A 26,104-nucleotide genomic window follows, 5' to 3' on the forward strand; every position below is an offset into this window, starting at 1 on the left:
GGTGAAATATGAATGAATAGTAACGATTCGTCGTATGAACTATTTATAGAAGCCCATGTGAATAATGCATAGATTAAAAGTTAATTAACTGTTTAAAATAATGCCTCCAAAACTAGTCAGCAAAGTTTGCGAGCCCTACTAAATCAACGTTTTTTTACTGCTAGTTAATATTGGCTATGATTTAAAGTAGCAGTTTCATATAATAGTAATTTTGGTATGATAAAAATTACAAAATGTATGTTTATTAACCAGTTTGGCAGTTAAAACCTAGTAGTAAAAGAAATTAAACAAAAAATAACTGACTTCAAAAACACTATTCCAAAATAAATAACAAATAGATGTAGTATGTACTAAAAAGTATAAAAATAATTTGGTATTTTTTATATCTAATTCTAGATACGATTATTTTTATTTTAGGAGTTGATGTCGGCCCCGCTCTAGCCTCTCGCCACCTCACGTCGCGCGTGCTACTCAACTTTGAGATACCAACGAATTGAGAACCTCCTCTTTTTTGAAGTAGGTTATTAAACAAAAAATAAGACATAAATTATTTTTCTCATAATGTAATATTGTACAGTATATTATGATCAAACAAATCTTATAATTATATTAACAATACTACTATATAATTCAAGCTATCTTTACGTGGAAGCGTACCAAGAATTCTGGCAGCATTTCCGCGTTGGATAGCTAGGCTGATCCGTTGGCCGAAATAGCTGCCAGCGCTTGGGTTTCCAATAGCCTTATTGAGACGCGATAGTATTTTGAACATTCTCCGCGCCTCTGGGCCCCACGGGACAAGTGTCTCGACACCAAACGACACAAAGATGTATGACTAACTGAGTCATAAATAATAATGAAATGGGTCATGGAATAAATATAGAGCAGTAAAATAACTAATTGGGTAGTTATGCGTGGGCAGTTAACAAATCGGAATTAGTTCTTGGCAGATCTATAAGAAATGTTGTGGTAAAATATATTCCTCGTATATTCAGCTTGAAACTTGAAAATGAAAATTATTTAAGTATGTCTTATGATTTACCTGGGTATGCTACCGCGGCACGCTACACCCGGCTTGAACGTTGTGATTAACAGTCTAAATTTGTTTTTGGGACCTACTAGCACACAACTAGTGAACAAGGGCCGAATAGGCGATTCTGGCACTCGGCGGTTGCTGCCGCGGCTCGCTACGAATTCAAGATGTTAACACAGCCGCCAAACCCTGTGATTGGTCGCTTTCGTAAGGAATCACAGGAGCGTTGCCGGCCTTTAAGTAAGGTGTATGCGCTTTTTTTGAAGGTACTCATGCCGTATTGTACCGTAAACACTGCAGAAGGAAGCTCATTCAACGGCTTTAGAAATGGCAATAATACGTGGAAGAAAGTTCCTTGAGAACGGCTCTGTGGACGATCGCCATACATCCGATATATCCGATGATATCCTAGTGTGTGGCGTGTCGTGCGAAGGTGGAATTCGTCCGCAGAAATCAGGTGTAACAGCTCTCCAGAACACTCCCCGTGATAAATGCGGTAGAAGACACACAATGACGCAACGCCAAGTGATCATGCCGTTCACAGAGCACTGGGTCCCCGACAATTCACGCGATCATAATGATACTGTGTTGCGCCAGACTAGAGATGACAGCAATTCTTCATATGTGGCCGGAACTGCACTTTGAAGAGCGCCAGAATGTGGGCCGGCTTGAAGTATGAAGTAAGTTCTTCGATGCCAATTTGGCTTTGCCCTCCAGGTGACTTGGCAATCACTCGAGATTTCGAAACCCAGTATTCCGATACTAGGCGAGGCTTAAGAGAGGTGTTATCGAAGAGCGGTGACAAATTGGGTTTTTTATTGGTAAACACGCAAACGTGAGTCTTCTGGGGGTTACTTCGGACAAGGTTCAATTTACCCCATTCTGCGACTTCTACTTCTTCTTCTTCACACGGGCGGTTTTAGGCATTTCGACGTCATATGCGCCTATTTTGCGTCCCATTCTGCGACCTTGTAAAGAGTAACTGTCAATGTTTTACTAACGCACTAATTCACCAACCGCCGATAAATAAAATATGTGTAAATAATATTATATTGTATAATATAGTAATAGCCTTAATAACAGTTTAAAAAAATATGTTTCCGTTAATATTGCTTATATCCTGTGGAGGAGTGCGTTGCGCCAGAAGGGATGAAGACAACCTGGCGAGACTGATGGTAACAGGGAAGGTGGAGGGAAGAAGACCAAGAGGAAGGAGCCCCATGCGATGGACCGATCAGATTAGCACTGCCCTTGAAACCACTGTCGACGACGCTTTACACTCTGCTTCCGACAGGGGCAGATGGCGGCAAATAATACGCAAAAAGTACTCTGTCGAGATGATCACGACCCTCAGCATTGAGGAAACCGACGCGAGGAGGAGGAGGTCAATATTGCTTATGTCCTGTGGAGGCGTGCGTTATTTACACTTATTGACTTTTGTCTTACAATATTATATCCTTCATAAAGCGAAGAAGCAATGAATTTCACATAACTTGTGTTACATAATCATTTAATTATAGAATTCGCAAGTCCTAGCTCAAGTTGGTCCGTTGGTAGGTACCATATCGTATCTCCCATGATACGGCGGGGGTGATGGCTCCACGACATGCGGAGAACGCTCGTACTATTCGAGCACTACGTCTGATCGGCGACTTGCTTACTCAGTGTGACATTGATTTATTTGCTGACAAATTTCAAGGGTACTTGAATTATTTATTAATGTTAAGGCGCGGTCATACCTCAATATCCACAAAAATTGGTTTCTTAGGGAGTCGATTACAACATAACGCAATGAAAATAATCCGACGCAAAAGATACAGTGCACAAAGAAGGATCTAAAGAAAATGTTGAACCGAATAGAATATTTTATATAATTTGAAATATCCAATAAAAAATTTGGAAGTTGCTTCCCAAATATAAATTTTGGAGTCAAAAATCTCCAAATTTTCAGCGATAACAACATTCTTTTTTTAAAGAATTGAATAGAATTAGTACTTTTCTAAAACTTAAACCGAACAATTTTTCAATTTTATATGTAAATTTTGAATAAACAAAAGAAAATCAGTAAAATAAATGCCCATTTGCAGCTTAGCCACATGATCAACACAAATATTGTAGGGTTGGTTGTAGCGTTTACAATCCTAGTCAGTCCGCGCCTTAATAACGTTTTATTTATTTTTCATTCTTGACTTAAAACTTTGGGCTTATTTTATTTGATTATTTGGCGCCATGGACATTATTTGATTTTAAATAACTTGATTTTTTTTGTATTTTCATTACTTTTTATCTTTAATTTAAAATCTAATTTTGTTATTTTAATTGTATTTCTGGGACTAGCTTGTAAGTGAAACTGCAAGTTTACAACTTTATGTAATAAATTAATACCAAGAATAAATATCCATTTGTTATGACTGATACTCGGCTAAGATGAGTTAGTAAGTCTTGATTTAGGAATATCCCAGAAAATTTACATAATACAAAAAACGTAAATGATAATTTAAATGAGCTTAGTACAAAACACACCGTGGGAGTGAAGTGATTGTCCCCTTGCCGTAACTTATAACAGACAATACATGATATTTTGGTTGTACCTCCCTCCTATTACAACTACAATTAGAATGTTAAAAATAAAAAATGTTGTGTACAGATGCAACCTGGCTTGTTCCGTTAGACGCTCTTTTGAGCTTACCAGAGCTTTTCACAGGATGCCGGCTAAATTATGGGTACCACAACGGCGCCTATTTCTGCCAAACATTTCTTTTAACTGCCTGTAAACTGTGTTTCGGTCTGAAGGGCGCCGTAGCTAGTGAAATTACTGGGCAAATGAAACTTCACATATTATATCACAAGGTGACGAGCGCAATTGTTGTTGAGCTCAGAATTTTTGGGCTTTTCAAGAATCCTGAGCGACACTGCATTGTAATGGGCAGTGCGTATTAATTACCATCAGCTGAACGCCTTCCTCGTCTCGTTCCGTATTTTCATAAAAAAAGCTAAAATATGCTTAACATTACAGCATGTCCAGTACTAACTCCATTTAACCTTTTTTCAAACTCTTCTTTAGCCTTTAGAGACGACGGTAAATCAACTTTCCAATCCCAAACATGGCTGTATAAAATGCTCGTTTTATTCCATCTCTGCTTATCAATAATTTAATGAATCGCAAATCTTCTGATTATTACTTGCAGGAGGAGTACCTTCAAAAAAAGAGCGCACCTTCCTTAAAAGCCGGCAACTCACCTGTGATTCCTCTGGTGTTGGAAGAGAATGTGGGTGGCGGTGATCACTTAACACCATGTGAACCGTACGCTCGCTTGGCCTCCTTTTCCATTAAAAAAAATTATAAGATTATTTGAAGAGTCCCTTGAATTTGGTTTCAAGTTTTGAGTTACAGCTTGCGAGGGGATTTAAAAATCCATGACAGCTTTAATGCGATTCAATACTGTTAGGGTCTGCTATTTCATATACGTATAAACAGAATGAACTTTGTAGATATTCTTTACATTATCCTCATCGTAACAATTAACTCAGATCTTATACTCATCTTAACTCTTAACTCAGATCTTATCCTCATCGTAACTTTTAACTCAGATCTTATCCCCATCGCGACAATTAACTCAGATCTTATCCTCATCTTAACTTGTAACTCAGATCTTATCCTCATTGTAACAATTAAGGTAGCTATTGTGTAGAATAACGGACAATAAAGATTACAGGTGACATATAAAAGAAAGAGCGCCTACGTCTGTGTGTTTCTTAAGGCTGGTGACCAAGCCAACGGCCTTGAGGAATCGAGCGGAGCTAGGTTACCTCTCTTATATAAGATCGCCATATTGTTAATTCAGAATTAGAAGCATTTTTAATTTATTACAAACATAATACAATTCTATTCATAAATAATATATAATACATTATTTATAAAACTAACAAAACTACGTTAAATTGTATTGGTGTACAATATAGAAATTTTCTTTCAATTTTTATCTAGACTGAATGATAAGCATTTAACTGTTTTTTTTCGCACTATCTATAAAAAATAGAAATGTAATGAAAAACCGTGTGGTGCCGTAGGACACCAGATAGGAACGAAGTTCCTTATTATAAAAGTATTAATTTTAAGCTCTATTCGAGGAATAGAGAAAATACACAAATAAAATTTGAAAAACCAAATTTTATGAACGATGCGGCATTCGAACCCACGACCTCCGGCTTTCCGTGCCGTTGCTCTAACCAACTGAGCTAACCGTTCGAGTACCGCCTCGTTATAAAATTCTGTTTGCTTTGTTCAACTCTCAGGTTGTGGCTTCATCTACAGGATCTACTTTACAGTTGATAACCTGCTCAACCCCGTGTCGTGGGTTCGAATCCCGCATCGTTCATAAAATTTTGTTTTTCAAATTTTATTTGTGTATTAATCCTAGAAGTGAGAGTTATCACTTTAAAAACATAACAAATTGTATTAAAGAAAATATTTAATCGGGTACGCATTTTTATTACGTTTTTTTTTTATTGATAAAAGTAATAAAAGCTACTTTACAAAGTTATCAACTTTCTTTGATTTACAATGATTTTATAAAAGTATATAATAATATACAAAGAATATACAAAGAAACAGCTATTTATATGAATATGCTTACTCTGTACAGCATACATACATATACACACACACACTAACGTTTCATGATCTAAGCGTGGCTTGTGTTCGTGTTGAGTTATTTTGTGAATTAATTTCATATAAATTGAATACAGTATTAGAAAGTGATGCAGTGACAGAATTGGTGATTGATAAATGTATAAAGTCACCAAATACTATGTAAGTGAAAAAATAAAAATTTATTTAAAACATTTCACAATATATAAGCAACACGTGTTTTTTGTTTGGTTATTTTATTTTTGTGGTTATATGTGTATACACAAAATAAAATTTGAAAAACAAAATTTTATGAACCATGCGGGATTCGAACCCACGACCTCCGGCGTTCCGTGCCGGTGCTCTAACCAACTGAGCTAACCGTTCTATTAGTTTCATTCTATTAGTTGGTTAGTTGGTTAGAGCACCGGCACGGAACGCCGGAGGTCGTGGGTTCGAATCCCGCATGGTTCATAAAATTTTGTTTTTCAAATTTTATTTTGTGTATTAATCCTAGAAGTGAGGGTTATCACTTTAAAAACATAACATATTGTATGTGTATAATTCTTTTAAGATTTTTTTTTTTTTTTTTTTAAATAACATGTATTATTTTATATTTTGTTATGTTATTCATGTTGCATTAAGTAATCAACAAGACATTGTCGCGTTGCAACGCTTCGACGTATATGAAGAGAGTTGTCAAACTTCATGGGTTATGTGGTTACGTTCCGGACGTTTTTTCCCGGCTAGAGTAACCCTCCGCATCGTCCCTTATGGACCAAAAATGAATTCTCATTTCATATTCTGTAAATAGATAAATTATTTTGGTACGAATAAAGGCTTTATATAAACCGTCGAGAAATGGATTCAACTATGCGCTATTTTGGCGATTTCTTGGAATAACAGCCTTAATAATTATGTTTTTTAAAGTGAGTGTCTTAATGACGAAAATTATGTATTTAGAATTGTCACTTACTAATCTAACCTTGCCTTAATTACGTTATCGTTACAAGGAAACCATATTTTTACTACTCGGAACTTATAACTGCAGTGTGTATATTATATATCATATATAATATCATTTTAAACATATAGCGCTTTTTTTAATACTTTTTTAATAGTATTTTATGCAACAATAGTATAAGAATGGTGAAAAACGTGAGTAGTGTGGGTTGGATCGCAATAAATGACGTCACGTGCGGTTTTTGGCCCAGTAATACAACGTGTCGCATACAATATGTTTTACTAGGTAATTTAAACAAAAAACAACCACTAGTTGACATTGAAATGGGCGGGTTGTATACATACATAAGTCTGGTGACTGTTTTTTTTTAATTTAAGGAATGGCAAAAGTCTACTCATACCGCCAACGCAAGTAATGTAAAAATTACAGAATATACCTGCCAGCATTTGGCAGATTATATTAAAAAGTTTTTCTAAGTTGACATTAAAATGTTTTCTCTAATGATTTTAACATGGAAATATTACCTAATATTTCTATGAGCCTACCATACTTAAACAAGATTTCGATGTGTGTGGAAATAAGAAAACTGTTTTTGGCGACAGTAGGGTACAATAAACAGTGCTTTTTTAGGCCATAGAGTATTAGACTTTTTTAAAGACTCAATAAAGTATATGTACTTATACACTGTGTAAACCTTCCTATACCCACGTACGGTCTCACAGACCGCAAGTTTGAAACCCCGTTTACATAAGTTTACCTTAAAAGTAAAGAATATATTGATTAAGTACTAAAAAAACAGCACTCTAAAAAACAAAAATAAACTTTTACATTTTAAATAACACTCATTTTACTAATAATAAAAATCATAGGTTGACTTAGTTATCAGTCTCACCATAACAATCAAGACATACCTTAACAGCACTTGGAACATCCAAGCGAAAGTATTTCTGCAAGTGACACAGCGTGTTTTTGGTTGAACAATATCCACAACGACCAATTTTATTATTATTAGATGTCGCTGGACGACCATCTAATTAACAAATTTCAACGAGCCTTAGTCTTATGATTTAAGGCAAGGATGTATACGTCGATGAAAATGTGAATCTATCAGTTGGTATGAGGATTGTTATCAGGATTGTTTTGCACATAAATATCGTATTTATACCTGTTACGTTGATCAGACTATAAAAAGAAATCCGCCACCTATTTGTGCCTCGAGCTATGTTATAAGTCTCACACATTTTGTCTACAGTATCAACTCCTCCTTTGGTAAAAATCTCTAGAACCTTAACGGTCTTCCACCTCAGCCGAAACTTCGGTCTCGTCTTCTTCATCATCTTCTTGCTCAGTGTGATAAGTTTTTTCTTGTGTCTCAACTGCGTCTTGCACCTCGTTGTCATTTCCATCTTCGTAATCAGTGTCAGAACTGTCTTCTTCCAACAGTGACCGGTTTCGCTCTTCATACATTCTGGCGCAGAATATAATCTGTAAAATAATAAAATTGGTCAAAATATACATACACAATTACATACACAATAAATAAGTAAAAAACACCTAAATAAACAATATAAATAATAATTTAATACTTACCCAAGAAGTATATCTTAATATATATATTTCTTTTGTGCGTCTGTTGCAACTGAACTCCTCCTAAGCAGCTGGTGTTTTTTGTGTGTTCCAGTGAAGTACATATATATTTATATATATTTTTCTTTTGTGCGTCTGATATAACTGAACTCCTCCTAAACGGCTCAAACGATTTAATTGAAACTATCTGTGTGTCTTCAGTTGGATTCGAGAATGGTTTAGATTCACAATTGAACTACCTACTAAATGGCTGGACCGATTTTAATGATTTTTTTATGTTCCATAGAATTTGAGATTGGTTTAGATTCTTCTGTCCATATATCTTAATATATTTTTATTTTGTGCGTCTGTTGTAACTGAACTCCTCCTTGAACGATTTTAATGAAACTTTCTGTGTGTCTTCAGGTGGATTCGAGAATGGTTTAGATTCTCAATTCCGTTCATATACACCCAGTAAAGTAAGATGTGGATGTTAATCCACATCTCATAGTGACTGATAATTTTAAGCATATTAATTTTAATTAAATGAAATTAATTTTGGTTTAATTAAATAAATATTAAATGTAGAACTGCTAATGTTTCGCCAAATTAAAAAAAAACTGATTTTTTGCTCAAAAAGACTAAATCTAATTTAAAATTTTATGAAAATAAATAACAAGTTGATTAACAACAATTAACACAATTTTTAACCGACTTCAAAAAAGAAGGAGGCTCTCAATTCATCGGTATTTTTTTTTATGTATGTTACCTCAAAACTTTCGACTGGGTGAAGCGATTCTGATATATTTTTTTTTTATTTGAAAGCTGGTGCTTCTTTAAGCTGTAATTTGGTCCAGATCTGACAGTGGAATCCATGATAAAATAATAGCAAAGTGGATGATAAATTTACGAATAACTCAATAACGCGCCAACCGATTTCGATGATTCTTTTTTTATTGGAAAGGATATACTTCAAAGATAGTTTGGTTTGGTTCTGATCACGGAATCCATGACAAAGTAACGGAACACTGTCTGTAATCAAATTGCAAAGTACTTACGTTCATAACTGCGTTGAAAAAGTTAGTATATTTACACATATTTAGATAAATTGTTAGTTAGTACTTCAAATTCACTAAAAATCATAAAATAAAAAAAAATAACAAAAAAACAACCGCCTTCAAAAACACTATTCCAAAACAATAGATATAATGTCCACAAAAATGTATAAAAATAATTGCGTATTTTTATACAATCTAATTAATTAATCTTATTCTAGTTACGATTATTGTAATTTTTGGAGTCATCCAAAATAGGTTTGTTACTACATACATAGTTATAGGTGATATGTGCTTGAGTCGTGAGGAGGCGATAGGCGAGAGCGGGTTGCAGCGGAAGGACACATTTGACATGTCCGGGTCCGGGTTCCGGAGCTTAAAGCTCCAATATCCGGGGTTTTCCTTGTTGCCAGATTTCAGAGATAGCAATCCTAGATCATATATCTAATAATATTAAACTTGTGCACACAATTACTGAACAGATACTTAATAATTCAAATAGACATATGAATAAGGTTTTTAACTTTTTTTCGAAAAGTTCCAACAGTCTTCGAGCTGCGAAATTAAATCAAATTAATTCATGTGATACCTATTTCTGTATACCTGAACTATCGGTCCAGTAACTCTTAAATTCTCATATTTATCATAACAAACACTGAGGACAATCAAATGGCTAGACTGGTTTTCTAAGCGTGTATTGCCTATGTAACAGTCGGGTCACTTGATTCCAGATGCCATGGCGGACTGCACTGTAAACTTGAATTTCTAGTTTCAAGATCGTCTCTATTAGCTTCGAAGAAACTGGATACTGGTGCCGCAATAATTATGACATCATTTTCTTCGGTCATAATGATGTGGTTACGTCGCCGGAGCTATTACTTACTTCGGCATCACTTAGTTACTGCCATAAATCGTGGCTACTTCTAAGTTATGCTTTGATTTTGCTATATTACATGGTAAGAGGAAATAAAAAGCAAAATCTAGTTTAGAACTGCCATTAATTTTAGCAAGAGTCAAAAATGAAAATGGATAGGACACATACTTACGGCCGTTCCCAATATACTATCTCCAGATAGAGAAAAATTACTACCTTCTATTGTCAGTGATTAGCTGTCAATAATCTGAAGCTGTCCCAATATACCCGATAAGTCATTCTTATCGCCTTATATTGGGACGCGTGAATTGCAATTTCCATACAAACTTTATATCGCTGGTAAGCTAAACGTCATCCCATTGACAGACAGCGTGCACGGATAAGGTGAGTTACCGTCGATAAGTTTATTGGGAGAGAAAAGTCAACGATAGGTACGATTTTTATCTCAAGTAAGAGATAGACTGAATATTGGGAACGGCCGTTAGAGATTAAGGGGGACAAAGAAAGTTTCAGAGAGGATACAACTTAAAAAATAAGAAGAGGAAGACAGTTTAAAAGATGGGAGGATGATATGTGTAGTATAGCTGGCCCCTTGTGGCTACGTATGGCTTGAGATAGACAAGGAGGGGAGGATGCTAGAGGAGGCATATGTCCAAGGACAAGCTGTATAGTAAACAAACTGGTTGCCAAATTATATTGTAATAATTTGAAACATTGTAATACAGCAATATATATATTATAATAATTCTTTAATTTCGACATTAGTAAAAATATGTTTCTAAATATTTGCAATATTTTACTTAATACTCATGATACACGTGTTTATATTTAATAATTTATTAATATTATTATATATTTTTAATTAATTTATCTAAAATCTCCGAATAACCCACTGTTTCATTAAGGCACATTCCATAATCTAATCGTAGAATAATTGCAACCAACTTCTCTGGCGTTTAAATCAAATCAAAGCAAAATCACTTTATTCATATATGTCAAGGAAAAACAGGCATAATTTTAAAATCTTTAAATTTAGACGTTTGATTTAGGAGTGAGTAGTGACGAAACAATTTCGTGTTCGGTTTGTAGTTTTTTTCAATTTTCGAATTTGAATTTGATTTCTGCTGCTTACTGTGAATAGACTCCAACATGTCATTTATATACACCGTAAGTGTAATTATCCTAGTAACATATACGGTAGGCAGCTTTTACTTATGTGTCATAGTTTTTTATAAAAATGTACTAAAGGACAGCTTGGCATGGGATGGGAGACATTACCCTGCCGTCGGGAGGAGACTTGACCCGGTTAACTCTCCCCTTCTCCCGCAATAATATTTATTTTTATAATATAGTTCTTGGACTTTCAACAACTGCGCATGGAATGATTGGTTCAGAGGATTTTAGACAAGAAACTTTGAACTAAGTTTAAGAACCAGTTTTAATAGAAAAAAATGTTTCTTATTTCTTCGAAAACTCAGAGAAGTTCAAGTTGTCAAATACGCAAATTTAAATGGAGTAACTTTGCTGCAGCCAACCCCCTGCAGAATTAATTTAAAGCCAGTAGATGTTGCCATTTATTCACCTAGCAAGGCTAGATATAATTCAGCCATTAGTAATTGGATGGTTAAAAACCCAGTACGAACTGTTAAGATCTACAATATAGCCATTTGTAAGAACAATTATCTCGCAGGCTTTAAGCTGACATCTTTACAGATGAAGGTTTTTATGCTCCATTACTATCAATTTCGACTAAGGAGGATTTGGAGCAAGCAATTGTAATATTCAGACAATCAGCAGAGGTAGCTTCTAAAATCTGTAGATTTGGATATCCAGAATAGTCAAATGACAAAGGTAGATTCTGAGTCACGACATATATTTGCAGTTTTACCACAAATGATTCATCCATTTCCAAAAGCTGCAACTAGAAAAATCTTCGTCCTGGTAGACCTCTCGAGGAAACTAAAACTAGAACTAAAATTAATATACTTAACTAAAAAAAACAGAAAGGTAAACAAAGAAAAAGATAATTTTTGCAATCAAGTGATAGACCCAAGGATGATAATTGCTTTGATACTAAATTGGATGAAGAGCCAGATGTAATTGAATTTGATTCATGTGTTCGGAGTAGAGAAAGTTATGGACATGAGAATTTGTGCTTTTTGTGGCAAATATGTCTATGAAATTTGCGGTGGAGTTTCCAAAGATAAGGAACAGTTTATTTGTCCTAATTGCTCCAATTAAGAAAAGGAGGTGATGTAGATTAAATTTAAGTTTTATTATTTTACCTATTTATAAACCGGGGTAAAGGGGGTACTTTGGGGGGTAAAGTCTCCCACCCAGGCGGGAGATATTAGCCGAAAGTCACTTTGGTATAAATCGTTAATTACTCTTAAAATATTAATGATATGTCAAACTTTATTAAGATAAAATGTAGCTAAATAATGCAGCTTAAGATAAAACTTATGGAAAATAGCGATTTGTAAGTAAAGAAAGAATTATGAGTGTTTTAGTCGAAGGCGGGTGTACTCTCCCGGACTCCCCCTAGGTACCATAATATGACTTCTTAATGCTGTGAAAGTAACTAAAATAAACCAATCTTGCAGTTTCAACGTTCGGGAGGGAACGAATCTTTTTTACTGCGTATGCAGTCTACCTATATGAGGGCCAGCGGTATCAACTATATCTAATTTCTCGGTTTTAAGCTGTACACCTATTGGCACTTGACTAACATTAGGTATACCTACCTACCGGTGTGAATTGAATGCACAACAATGTACAACTTTAGTTAAGCATTGTTAACATCATCAAAATTTGGTAAGCAACGGTATATTTTAAACATGAGTATCATCAGCAAACTGCACAATTCGATTGATTTAGCCTTAGCGATTAAAAGGGAGATCATTAATATAAATCTCGAATAGAAAAGTTCCTAATATTATCATGTCCGATCGGCTTGATTCTTTGTTTCGTAGAGATGCGGGTTCGCTCTGCATCTTTTGCCGCATTGATTCTTAACCCTTATGTTTCTAATTTATTGAACAGTATTATTAAATGGCGAACATAGTCTCTTGTCATGTCCAAATATATTTCTGTCAATCATTTTTTTTTAAATAGTCTTTACTCTCTCGAAAAAATTATAAATTGTTTCATTAATAGACTTATTTTACATAAAGCCTACTTGCATAATATATTAATACTAGCTGGCCCAGCAAACGTTGTATTGCCATATAAAGGGGTATAAAAAGTAGATGCAACCGATTCTCAGACCAACCAAATTAATCGTAATACAATTATTGTAAGTATTGATCCATTGCCATCTTGCAACCCTATAGCGGATTTGTGGATGGAACAGAATAATATAAAAATCGCGATACAAAAATAGGGGTTAATCGTAGAGGGTTGAAAATTTAGGGTTACATGTATTTTTTATTTATGGTGTATCATAAAAAAATAAAAACAAAAATTACGACCAAAAATTGAAAAAAAATTTTTGGGATGGACATTTAGAGGCATAAAAATAGATAGATGCCGATTCTCAGACCTACTGAATATGCATATAAAATTTGGTAAAAATCAGTAAAGTAACTAACATTGTGACACGAGAATTTTATATAAAAGATATAATTAATATGTACCTCTATGTAGCCGAAATTTAGACAGAGCGGTAAAAACTATTGTCATTATAATTATTAAAATGCGAATTCCAAAATGGCCGCCATGCAAATTAAAAAATTATTTCCTTTACAAAAGTATTTATAAAGTACTTCCATACATACATAGTTACTAGTGTAATATAGTGTACGACGGTGCCGTGCCGGTAGGAGGTAGGTGTACCACACTTGAACGTTTGTTTGTATTTGTACGGAGATCAGCCGGCTTCTAGGTCAAAACATGTGGAAAATTTACATGTTTATCAAACACAGGCCTACTAAGTGACGTAACAGCATAATTCGTTTATCGTCATGCGGTTCTACCGCGTGACCTCATAAGACGTAATCGTAAAAGTTCACAAAGAAAAATATTTTAATAAACATTTTAATATGTTTTGATTCCACAAGGTGACTGTGCAAAGCAAAATGTTTCTCGTAAAAGACGTAATTGTAGAATGCCAGATGCTAATATCTTAGATCATTTATACATCTCTATCTATCCTTAGTAGAGGTAGACAAATCTATCCTTTTACGCTTACTAACATTTCAATAACCCATCGACAGATAGCATTAGACTATAACTAATTATGTAACTAGAGTCGCGAGAAAAATTTGGAATCACTTACTTGAAATTGGTTCCGTGGGATTTTGCTTACTAAATAAATTTTTAACTATCATAAAAATGACATCATTTTAAAGGTTGAACTGTCAACTTTAAATTGATACCAAATTCATTTAAATCGAGCCATTAGTTAAGGAGCTATCCCGGATTAAGTGACGGAGGTAGGAAAACAAGGAAATATGGAAAAATAATGAATGAATAAAACAACAAAAATTAATAAATAAAATTTTTATTTAGCCTTAAAAGTAAGTGTCGATACATTGTGTTCCCTCCCCTCGCCTTAATAACTGCTCGAAGACGATTCTGCATAGACCTGATCAGCTTCTGAATTGATTCTTGTGGGATACCTTCCCACTCCTCAATCACCGCCGATTTTAGCTCATTCAGACATGAAGGAGCAGGAGTTCTGAAACGAACCTTCCTCTTCAGTTCATCCCACACGTGCTTAATGGGATTCAAGTCTGGGCTGAGCGCTGGCCAGTCCAATGTAGCGATACCGACTTCTTCGAGGTATTCAGTTGTTACACGGGTAGTGTGATAACGAGCGTTATAGTGCATAAGAAGGAAGTCATCACCGATATATCCCGCATAGGGAACGAAATGTTCCAGCAGAATATCGGAAATGTACCGGTCTGAAGTTAGACCGCCTCCTCGTCCCCCGTCAGGCACGAAAAAAAGCTCGGTTTTACCGTCCAAGGAAATGCCAGCCCACATCATATAAGAGCCGCCCATACATAAGCCACTGTTTCAGCGAAACAGCAGATATGTACCGCTCAACGTGTGAAAGTTGACTGATAACGAAAATCCGATAACAGGTACTTTTAAAGGGGGTCAATAGGTCGCAATTCGCAACGTATCAAACAATTGAAACACGTCTTTTTCGTTATTCCTTCACTTAATCCGGGATAGTTTCTTAAATACTGGTTTGATTTTAATGAATTTGGTATCTGTTTAAAGTTGAGAGTTTAACCTTTAAGATGATGTCATTTTTATGATAGTTAAAAATTTATTTAGTAAGCAAGATCGCGCGGGACCAAATTTATCGTTACTTTATATTGGATATAACTATGGATAGATAAGATCTTGTCATTAAACGGTGATAGTAATATATCCGTAACTAGAGATACGTTATTGAAATCGGCCGTAAATAGACTATGACACCTGTGAAACTAGAAGTTAGTTTAGAACTAACCTCTATTATGAGCTATGCACGCACACAAACACAATGTATCATACAAATCGCGAGTGTAAGACGTATCTTGTCACTCACTCTAAACTTATATTAAACTAAACGTATAAATTATCTAAGACTAACATGATGCGGGTGAATTTTCAAATTTGACGTGATGTCCGGTGGTGGAATTCGGCTGCTGGTAACAACATGAGAAACTCTTCCGAACAATCTCGTTATATACTTAATTAAATTAAATCTGGTAGACCACGATTAACAGAAATAACCAAAATAAATCTTATTAAAACATAAAATGAAATAATAATTATCAGACGCCCGGAGAACAACATTTGACGTGCCCAAAGGCAGTACTCTAGAACCACTGCTTTTTCTTATTTACATAAACGACCTTCCTCAAACTAAGGATCCAATAGTCCTATAGTTGAAGACGATAGTACTGCCACATTTATTGACTGCAATCCATTAACATTTGAAAATTACATTAAATTTTTGCTGAACGAATCTAAATAAAATATGCATGATGAAATTTGCTTACAGAAACATACAATTTTATGAATTCAATATAAACTATGAAGGTCAGGCGATTTATTAACAAAAGTCTACAAAATTCTGGGGCATTCATCTTGACCAAAATCTGTCGTGGAGAACACACAGAGATTATGTCGTTCAAAACTTAATAGATTCTCATTTGCTCTTGCTGAAGAAAGTAGTTGATTTGACTGAGGTTCTAGCAGCATATCATGCGTATGTAGGTAGACAGCACCCTGAGATATAGGATACTATTCTAGGGTAATACTGGACGTGCCAGTGTGACGTGGTGGGTACGTGGTAGTAGTGAAACCCACAGGTCAGCACGAGGAATTTATTTATCAGTGGTAGAAGGCGAGTTAGAGGGGCCAGTCACTATTGTAACTAAGATATAAGTAGTAGAGGGTGCTTCCCTACTGCGCCGTGCCGTGACGTCCCAGATGGCAGTGGAACGCGACGAGATGGTGATGGCTGCTGGTGGTGTACAGCCTGATTGATGGTACCGTAGGCTGGCGCCGTCCAGGCGTTTGAGATGCCACGTGTAAGCGAGCCCCTTTTGTGACACCAGTAGAGAGTGCCATGTGTGCTTACACATGACTCCATGGACTTACGAAGTATTCAAAGCTCAAAGGAAACGTGTCAGATCTGTCTGTTCACTGCAAGCAACCGAATCATGTCAACCTCAATTTATGAAATAGCAGTAATGGTAAATAGTAATATTAATAAAGAGCGGCCAAGTGCGAGTCAGTTCGCCTTTGAAAAAGCATAATAATCCTTAAATGATTTTATTGAGGATAAAATTAATTATTTCTGTGCATGATGTGTTTATTTTGTAAGTAATCACTATATTTAATTCCTAGTTCTTATTTCTACTTTTTATATTTGTGTGTTTTATTGTAAGTGATTGTAAATAAACGTAATAAATAAAATATTTAGAGGATTTATAATAATTATTATGTTGTAAGTATTATTGTATTTTAATGGCATTATGAGTTTATTTGTTAATATTCCACGGCTGTACCGGTGTGCTATAGCAGTATTGCTGAACCGATTTTATGAAAGATGGATTTTAGATGGTTATACACAAAAAACTAGCCTAAACTTAACTAATTATATACTGAACCCTTTCTCGAGACCCATGCTGTCCATTGATGGAAACAGTTTGAAATACAGTCTAGTAGTTTTTGAGTTTATCGCGAACAGACAGACAGATGCGTCGAAGGGCTTTGTTTTATAATATAGTGATGTAGTATAATAAAAGAAACTAGTCAAGTGCGAGTCGGACTTGTACACGTACTAGGTCGTCTCCTCCTTTTCTCTCATAAAAAAGTGTATGTATGTATGCACGCAAGTAGTTAAACTTCTTTGGCGTACCAAAACAAATTTCTTAAATTATTTATTCGTCGTGCTCTTCAATATTGAAACAAAAGAAAGAACAATATTGTAAAAATCGTGAATTAATTATTGAATATTAACGAATACGGCTGTAGTGGCTTGAACCCTTTGCCTGTCCTCAAAATGAACGAAGAAACCAAAGAAACAAACAATCAATGTAATTTGTCAGAAATGTGTCAAAAGTCAATAATTGTTAATTGTCAATGTTTAAAAGACATATTTTAACAACCAACTTCAATCTGTTACTTTTGTCTTACAGTGATGCGCGCGCATTTTAAAATTTCACTCTCATCATATTTTCATAACGCGCCTAAATAATTATAACCTCAAAATAGTAATTCCACTTGACAGTCAAAACACATTAGAACACGATGTGTGTACCCTCATTCTAAATCAATATATTTGTTAGTGACATGGAGGTGTTGAAATTAGAAGCGGATATCAATTAACAATAATAAGTCATTGAATTATTTATCGCATCCATATTTATAAGTCACTCTGGTGTGAACCGCGTCACTAAAATAACATTACCGCCAACTTGAAATACAAAACAAAATATTATTTATCTATAAATATAATTGTGTTTCCTGTTTGTAATATCAAAACAACTGATGTAAAACGCGTCGGTGGCTTTCACCACGCTGCCTTCGGTTCAATCCTTACCCGCCACGTACCAATGTATTTTCCAATTTATAATAATTATTTGTTTATTAAACGTTTTATAAGATCTGCAACGGTCTTTTGATTCCTCTGGTGTACGCTGATTTGACACGAGAGTATGCTGATTTATTATATTTCCATATAAACAATAAATAACAGAAAACTTATTGCATGTTATGAATGCAATTTACACAAAGTTTCAAATAACAAGAAACTAATTGCATGTTATGAATGTAATTTACACATAGGTACAAATTACAGGAAAGTAATTGCATATTATGAATGTTATTTACACATAGGTAAAAATAACAGAAAACTAAGTGCATATTATGAATGTTTTTTACACATATTTACAAATAACAGGAAACTAATTGCATGTTATGATTGTTATTTACACATAGGTACAAATAACAAGAAACTAATTGCATGTTATAAATGTTATTTACATAATATAGGTACAAATAACAAGAAACTAATTGCATGTTATGAATGTTATTTACACATAGGTGCAAATAACAAGAAACTAATTGCATGTTATGAATGTTATTTACATAATATAGGTACAAATAACAGGAAACTAATTGTATGTTATGAATGTTGTTTACACATAGGCATAAGTAACAGAAAACTAATTGCATGTCTTGAATCTTATTTACACATAAGTGCCATTAGTAACAGAACTCGAATTGCATGTTTTGAATGTTATTTACACATAGTTACAAATAACATAAAACTAACTGCGTTTTTGTAATGTTTTTTATACATAGTTACAAATAACATTAAACTTATTGCATATTATGAATGTTATGAATTGTTTTCTGTTGTTACACAAGGGATACAAATAACAGAAAACAAATACTAATTGCATATTTTTTGAATAAAATTCCATAATGTAACAACTGTAACACTTGCAACATTCAAAATAATTATAAAGTCTCGCCTTATTCAAAATTCTACAATACGATTGAAGAATATATTATAATAGAATAGTTACATATTATCAAGGAGTTTATAAGGTTAACAGAATACCAAAATATTCTAAATAATATATCATTTACATTTTTTAAAGAATACATTAGATATATGGGTTCTACAAAATACCAAATCCAAAAAAGTATTAATAGAATTTTTCTCTGTTGTGTGTATAGACACAAAACGCAAAAACTAATGAATCGTTAAAATTCAAATTTTGTAAGAGTTAGTTACCAGTGGGAGGCTTCTTTGCACAGAATGCCGGCTAGATTATGTGTACCACAACGGCACCGTGAAGCAATAATGTGTAAACATTATTGTGTTTCAGCCTGAAGGGCTCCGTAGCTAGTGAAATTACTGGGCAAACGAGACTTAACATCTGATTCGATTCGATTGTCAAGGAGACGAGCGCAATTGTAGTGCTACTCAGAATTTTTGGATTTTTCAAGAATACTGTGCGGCACAGCATTGTAATGGGCAGGGCGTATCAATTACCATCAGCTGAACGTCCTGCTCGTCTTGTTCCTTTTTGTCATAAAAAAATTACCACGAGGTCGACAAAACATAATATAGGTACGCTACAAGTACACACAATCATGCTAGGCGCAGGCATATCAGCCTAACGAAATTCTCTAAGAAAAAAGTCTCATTCGATTGTATGAAACGTGCAGTCATTGATGACAGATGTCAGAGATCAGATTGACAGATGTCGGCTATAATCTTGTAAAAAACGGAATAGCCGAAATCTACAACGTTTAGAGCAACTGTTCATTTCATTTCATTTATTTATTATTAATTATAATTAAGACTAATACTAATATTAAGACTAAGATACTTTCATACATTGTTTTTCATGCCTAATATAAATTTAAAGTCTCAGTCTCAAAAACAGAAACAAAGAGGCACTTTTAATGTATTAAATTCTTCTGCATGGCTCACTAGGTAACCCTATGCAGAGCCAACCAGTGATTACCATCTGCTATGTTATTTTATTCAATGTTAATTTATCTGACTTTAAAGTATACCTATCTTACAATAAGAAAGTATAAAATTAAATAGTAGTTGATAAAGATGTTTTATTTGAAAAATGTTCGCTTTCAAACTTACCCGGATTATACTTCGTTACCAATCGCCATACTGTAATTGTTACTATTTCAAACTTATGTCAAATGACTGCAAGTTTCATACTTAACTAAATTTAAATTTTTTTCTCAGGCAGTCCCTCTCTTATTACGTAGTATTTACATCCTCTTTGGGCATGCTATTGTTACTGCTTGTTGCGTGCACGCTTGGGGTGGGACAGACGCCTTAAAGTGACATTTTCAGAAGACTGTATCTTTTAATTTGCCCGAAAATGAAAACTTTGTCAGCTGTCACTCGCTTTGAAACCTTTCAACTTTTCTTTATTTGTGTCACTGCCTCGGTCATAAAATGGCGGCTACTTCTAGCGTTTGCGCATGTATGTAGCTCTTGTGTTCCATTTTGCATATTTACACTACTAAATCTTTCTTTTATGTTCTATGTTGTGAAAAAATTAAATAACTAACTCTACGCGCAACTTCAACATGGTAAAAATTGCAATATGAAAAAGTAGAGTTAGTTAATTGCGTCACAACATTAAAAATGAATTTTATAATTTCGAGCTTATATATAGTTATTTTCGGGGCCAATCTTCAGATGGCGCTAGTTTTCAAATAGACAGCTCATAATGCGTAGAGAGGGCTCTCTTTTCCCTATTATTATTATACTCTTTGGTGCAGGCGGACGATGTCGCGGGCATCGGTTATTATAATAAAACTTAACACAGGCTATCTTATAGGAATATGAAAGTTACCTTCGTCAACAGGTTTATATTGTTGATATCAACGATATTATATTAAAAAATTTAATTATCGTTTGTTAATTCAGAACGTAAATGGACATGTTATCAACCTGGTTCACCAAAATATCAGTTGTATAAAAGGAAATGAACTTGAAAAAGAATTGTTTTTAAATAACTGTAATATTGTTATCATATTATGTTTCATTGAACATTGTTTAAAAATTGTTTGAATGTACTTTTAATTTTAACAATTACCAGATTGGTAGCTTTTTCACGAGAACCACTACAATTCATGGAGGATAATTTATTTTACTGAGAAAAAGTTAAAGTATAAGAATCGAAATGATATTGTCTGCCTGTTGATTTAGCGGATAAAATCAAAAAATAAAATCACTTTGTACATGTAGGTCACGGAAATGACACTTAGGAATGTCAAAAAATTACATTTCTAGTTCAATTTACCTCCACTTCGTAAAGGGTTGAGCTCATTAGCTCATCCCTTTCTTTTTCATCTCATTAGGAGAAGTGGCAAGAAACTCATTGCCACTCTTTTTAAAAAACATTTACAAGTTCATCGTTTTACAAATCATTTCAATTACAATATATGTAAAGTGATGCAACAAAAACACTCAAACGTCAAATAGTCAAGATCTTACACGAGTAAGTCAAAAAAATAAATGTTTATTAATTTGAAATTAATACAAAACAAAAGTTATTGATTACTATTTTATAGTATTTTGTGAGCATTTTAGAAGCGATTGTAAAATATATAATAACTTTAATTTTAAGAATGTGAAGGAGAGTTTCTAGTAACAGGATCATCCTACAACCACAAGAAGGGCCCGTTCAAGAGCGTGACGCATGGGCCAGCCATAGCCTCCCTAGACCATATTTTAGGAAAGGGAACGACCCGTCCCATGTCACCGCCACAAACATTTAAGCGGGCATGACGAAGCCTATCACTCAACCAAATAACAAAAAAAGATATGTGCCCTGTTCACTGCCACTTCATCTACATATTATATAATACTCATTAATTACCTCTACTTACAATTTGTCCATACTGCTTTTATTAATATTATACATAATTAAAATAATTTATAATTATTAATATTATATTTTTACGCTCTACGCTACGCTCCACTATAGTCCACGGGCGAATACAACTTTAAGAATCAACATGGAATCGCAATTACAATTGTTTTTTCACAAAATAAAGACAGAAATGAACAACCAAACTAAAGAAATTTTATCACAAATAGACGAAAAATTAAAACCTCTAGTACTCGAAATTGAAGTATTAAAAAGAGATAACAGTAATCTAAAAAACAAATTGGAAATGTACGAGCGCAAAGAAAGGAAGAAAAACTTAATAATTTTCGGCATAAAAGAAATGGAACAATCACAGAAACAATTATTAGAATGGACAGTCGAAAAATTTAAAAATGAAATGCTAATAAATGTTACCAACAGGGATATTGACAACATTTTTCGAATTGGAAAAGGAGAAAAAGGTAAGCCCAGACCAATATTAATATCCTTTACAAATTATTGGTTGAGAAATGATCTACTAAAAATCAAAGAAAATTGAAAGATGCTTACATCACAGAAGATTTCCCCAAGGAAGTAGTAGCAATAAGAAAACAACTACAGGAAAAAATGATGGAAGAAAGAAAGAAAGGAAACTTCGCGGTAATAAGTTATGACAAACTAATAATCAAGGAAGGTAAACACAGAAACCAGAAGAACCGCAAAAGAAAAGAATTGACATCACCAGAGGTAGCACAAAATCCGCGAAAGCAATACGCTTCATATAACAAAAAAACTACAACGAATACAAGTCTCGTCAACGCTTTCGATTTAATACGCTGCAGATCAGATTCATATCCATCCTCATCAAAACAACAAAACACAGGAGAGCACAGTAGTTAGCAAATAGCAATCGGCCACCAAAACAACCCGCACACAAAAGAACAAGTAAGTAACCATAACATTAGAAAAACATTTCCCAACCCGAGTGGTCTTCGTGGGAAATTAGACCAATACCCTCCATCTAAAACGTACATACAAAATTGTAAGACTAACCCAAGAAACAATCTAATAAGGATATGTACATACAATGTAAGATCCTTATCATCTTATGAAAGGTACCTAGAGTTATCACACGCTCTTGAAAACATCAATTTCGACGTAATGGGACTCTCTGAAGTAAGAAGGAACAACTGCAACATCGAAGAGTACACTGACCATATATTATGTTACATAGGAGAGACTAAAGGCTTATACGGAGTCGGATTCCTTATAAATAAAACTCATAAAAACAATATAGTAAACTATAAAGGAATCTCGGAAAGAGTAGCCCTCCTACAGTTAAAATTCGCAAAGCTATATCTTTCTATCATACAAGTATATGCCCCAACTGAGAAAGCACCGGAAAATGAAATAGAAATGTTCTATGATAACATCAGAACGGCTCTCGACCTATCGCACGGTACTATACTCATTATAGGAGATTTTAACGCAAAGATAGGAATGCCGAAAGAACATGAATACCCTATTATGGGCAGATACGGTTATGGTAAACGTAATGAAAGAGGTGAGCAACTTATCTCATTTGCAAATGAATTCAAAATGTCAATAATGAACACGTACTTCAAAAAAAAAGAGAGTAGAAAATGGACGTGGATATCTCCAAACCAATTAACAAAAAATGAAATCGACTTTATATTATGTAGCAAACCAAAACTTATTACAAATATAGAAGTTATTACAAATATTAACTTTGCTTCAGACCATAGACCCCTACGCGCTACATTAAACATTGGAACTCAAAAGAAGAAAAGAACAAACTTTAAAGCACCCGACCACACTAGAAGAAATAGAACTATATATCACACAACTAAAGAAATGTTTATCAGAATTCGAGCAAGGAAAACAAAACACAAATAATGTACAAACATATTACGATACATTGGAAAAAGTTATTACTAAGGGATTAAATTTAAAACTAAATACAAAAAAGTCAAAAAATATCTTAAATGACACAACAAAAAGCCTATTGAAAAAAAGATCAGAACTTATAAAAACAAAACCTAAAGATAGAAAAACTAGAAATGAACTTAGTAAAATATTCAAAGAAACAAAAAAATCAATTAAACAAGACTACGAAATATATAGAAAAAGAATAATAGAAACCAATCTGGCTAAATATAGAAGTACAAAACGGGCAAAGAAAGAATTAATATCACATAAAAAATGGATCCAAAAACTAAGTAGGGGATCAATAGAAACGAATTCAAGAATAGACATACTAGAACAGGCTACTGACTACTACAGGAAGCTCTATAAATGTACGGATGGACACACAGAAAATGGAATTTTCGAGTACTCAAATATTACCGACACTGATGTTATGGAAATCAAGGACACGGAAGTTATAAAACACATAAAACAAATGAAATTGAATAAAAGTCCTGGTCCGGATGGAATCACGACCGAAGCTATAAGAATAGGAATACCCGCCATAACAACTCATCTCACTCGACTTTTCAACTTAATATTAACCACAGAAACCATACCCTTGCAGTGGACTATTTCAGAAATAGTACTGTTATACAAAAAAGGAGACCCTCATAATATAACTAACTATAGACCCATTAGTCTTATGTCTAGTATTTATAAACGCATAGATGCCACACAACCCAAAGAACAGGCTGGCTTCCGATCCGGTTTCTCAACAATGGATCATATACATTCAGTCGAACAAATAATTGAGAAGTACAAAGAATATAATAAAACCCTCTACATAGCCTTTGTGGACTACAGCAAAGCTTTCGATAGCATTAGCCACACAGCCATATGGAATACTCTAAGTAATCTAAAGGTCAACTCAAAATACATAAAGATAATAAAAAATATATATATGAACAGTGTTTGCAAAGTTAAATTAGAAACTAAAGGAAAAGACATCAGGATTGAAAAAGGAGTCAGACAAGGAGACCCACTGTCTCCTAAATTATTCATAGCCGTACTAGAAGAAGTTTTTAACAACATAAACTGGGTGAATAGAGGTATTATGATCAACAAAGATTTCTTAAGTCATCTTCGATTTGCCGACGATATAGTCATCTTTAATGAGAACCCAAAGCAACTGGAATCTATGGTTAATCAGTTACATGAAGCAAGTGCCATAGTAGGCTTGGAAATGAATTTTGAGAAAACAAAAATTATGACAAATGGTCTATCAGTACCAATAAGCGCCGGATCACAAACACTTGACTTTGTGAATGAATATATATACCTAGGAAAGCTGATATCCTTCAATAAAATAAGTCATGAAGAGGAAATAAACCGACGAATAAATCTAGCCTGGAAAAAATATTGGAACCAGAAGGAAATTTTAAAAGGAAACTACAGCTTGGAATTCAAAAAAACGGTAATGGAATCCTGTGTTCATCCAACTTTGTTATATGGCTGCCAAACATGGGTGTTTACGAAGAAAATACAACACTTAATTAGGACATGTCAGCGCGGAATGGAAAGAAGCATGCTTAAATTAAGAAAAATTAATAAGATACATAGCCAGAAGATAAGGAAGAAAACAAAATTAACTGATGCCTTAAATCAAGCATTAAAATTAAAGTGGCAATGGGCCGGACACATTTCCAGACTAACAGACGCTAGATGGACCATTCAGACCACAACATGGAAGGGACCTGTAGGAAAGAGAAATGTGGGCAGACCACATAAAAGGTGGACCGATGAGATAAGAGAGACTGGCGGAACTAATTGGCTCGAAAAAGGAAAAAATAGAAAGGAGTGGAGGAGGCCTTTACCCAACTGGGATCCATTTGAAAATAATCAAGAAAACTAACATAGTGCATGCATTATAACTTACTAACATAAAAGTTAATAATAAAATAATCATGTTTGTCGACTAACCGTACTAACATACTAACACTAAAATGTAGAAATCAAATGGAAAATCATTAATAAAGGCTTTATTATATTATTATTATATAATATTATATTTTTTAATAGTAATTAAAAGCTCAAATCATTCAGGGTAATTTATACCCAATCTTTCTTATAATCTACATAATTCTTTAAATTGAATACAAATTCAAAAATTATTTATTGCA

General features: G+C 34.0%; 2 protein-coding genes across 2 annotated transcripts in view; both read right to left on the bottom strand.

The window, feature by feature from the left end:
* LOC126974656 (putative fatty acyl-CoA reductase CG5065) overlaps positions 1–26,104 on the bottom strand; it is a 467,988-nt gene that overhangs the window by 236,521 nt on the left and 205,363 nt on the right. The gene's annotated exons all lie outside the window — the stretch shown is intronic.
* Positions 7,915–26,104, bottom strand: part of LOC126974617 (putative fatty acyl-CoA reductase CG5065) — a 252,713-nt gene continuing 234,523 nt past the window's right edge. Inside the window, exon 6 of the mRNA XM_050822124.1 lies at positions 7,915–8,095. Within this exon, the coding sequence (XP_050678081.1) occupies positions 7,915–8,095 (181 nt within the window). The remainder of the gene's footprint in view (positions 8,096–26,104) is intronic.

This window comes from Leptidea sinapis, chromosome 33 (genome assembly GCF_905404315.1).
Source record: "Leptidea sinapis chromosome 33, ilLepSina1.1, whole genome shotgun sequence".
Classification (NCBI taxonomy): Eukaryota; Metazoa; Arthropoda; class Insecta; order Lepidoptera; family Pieridae; genus Leptidea; species Leptidea sinapis.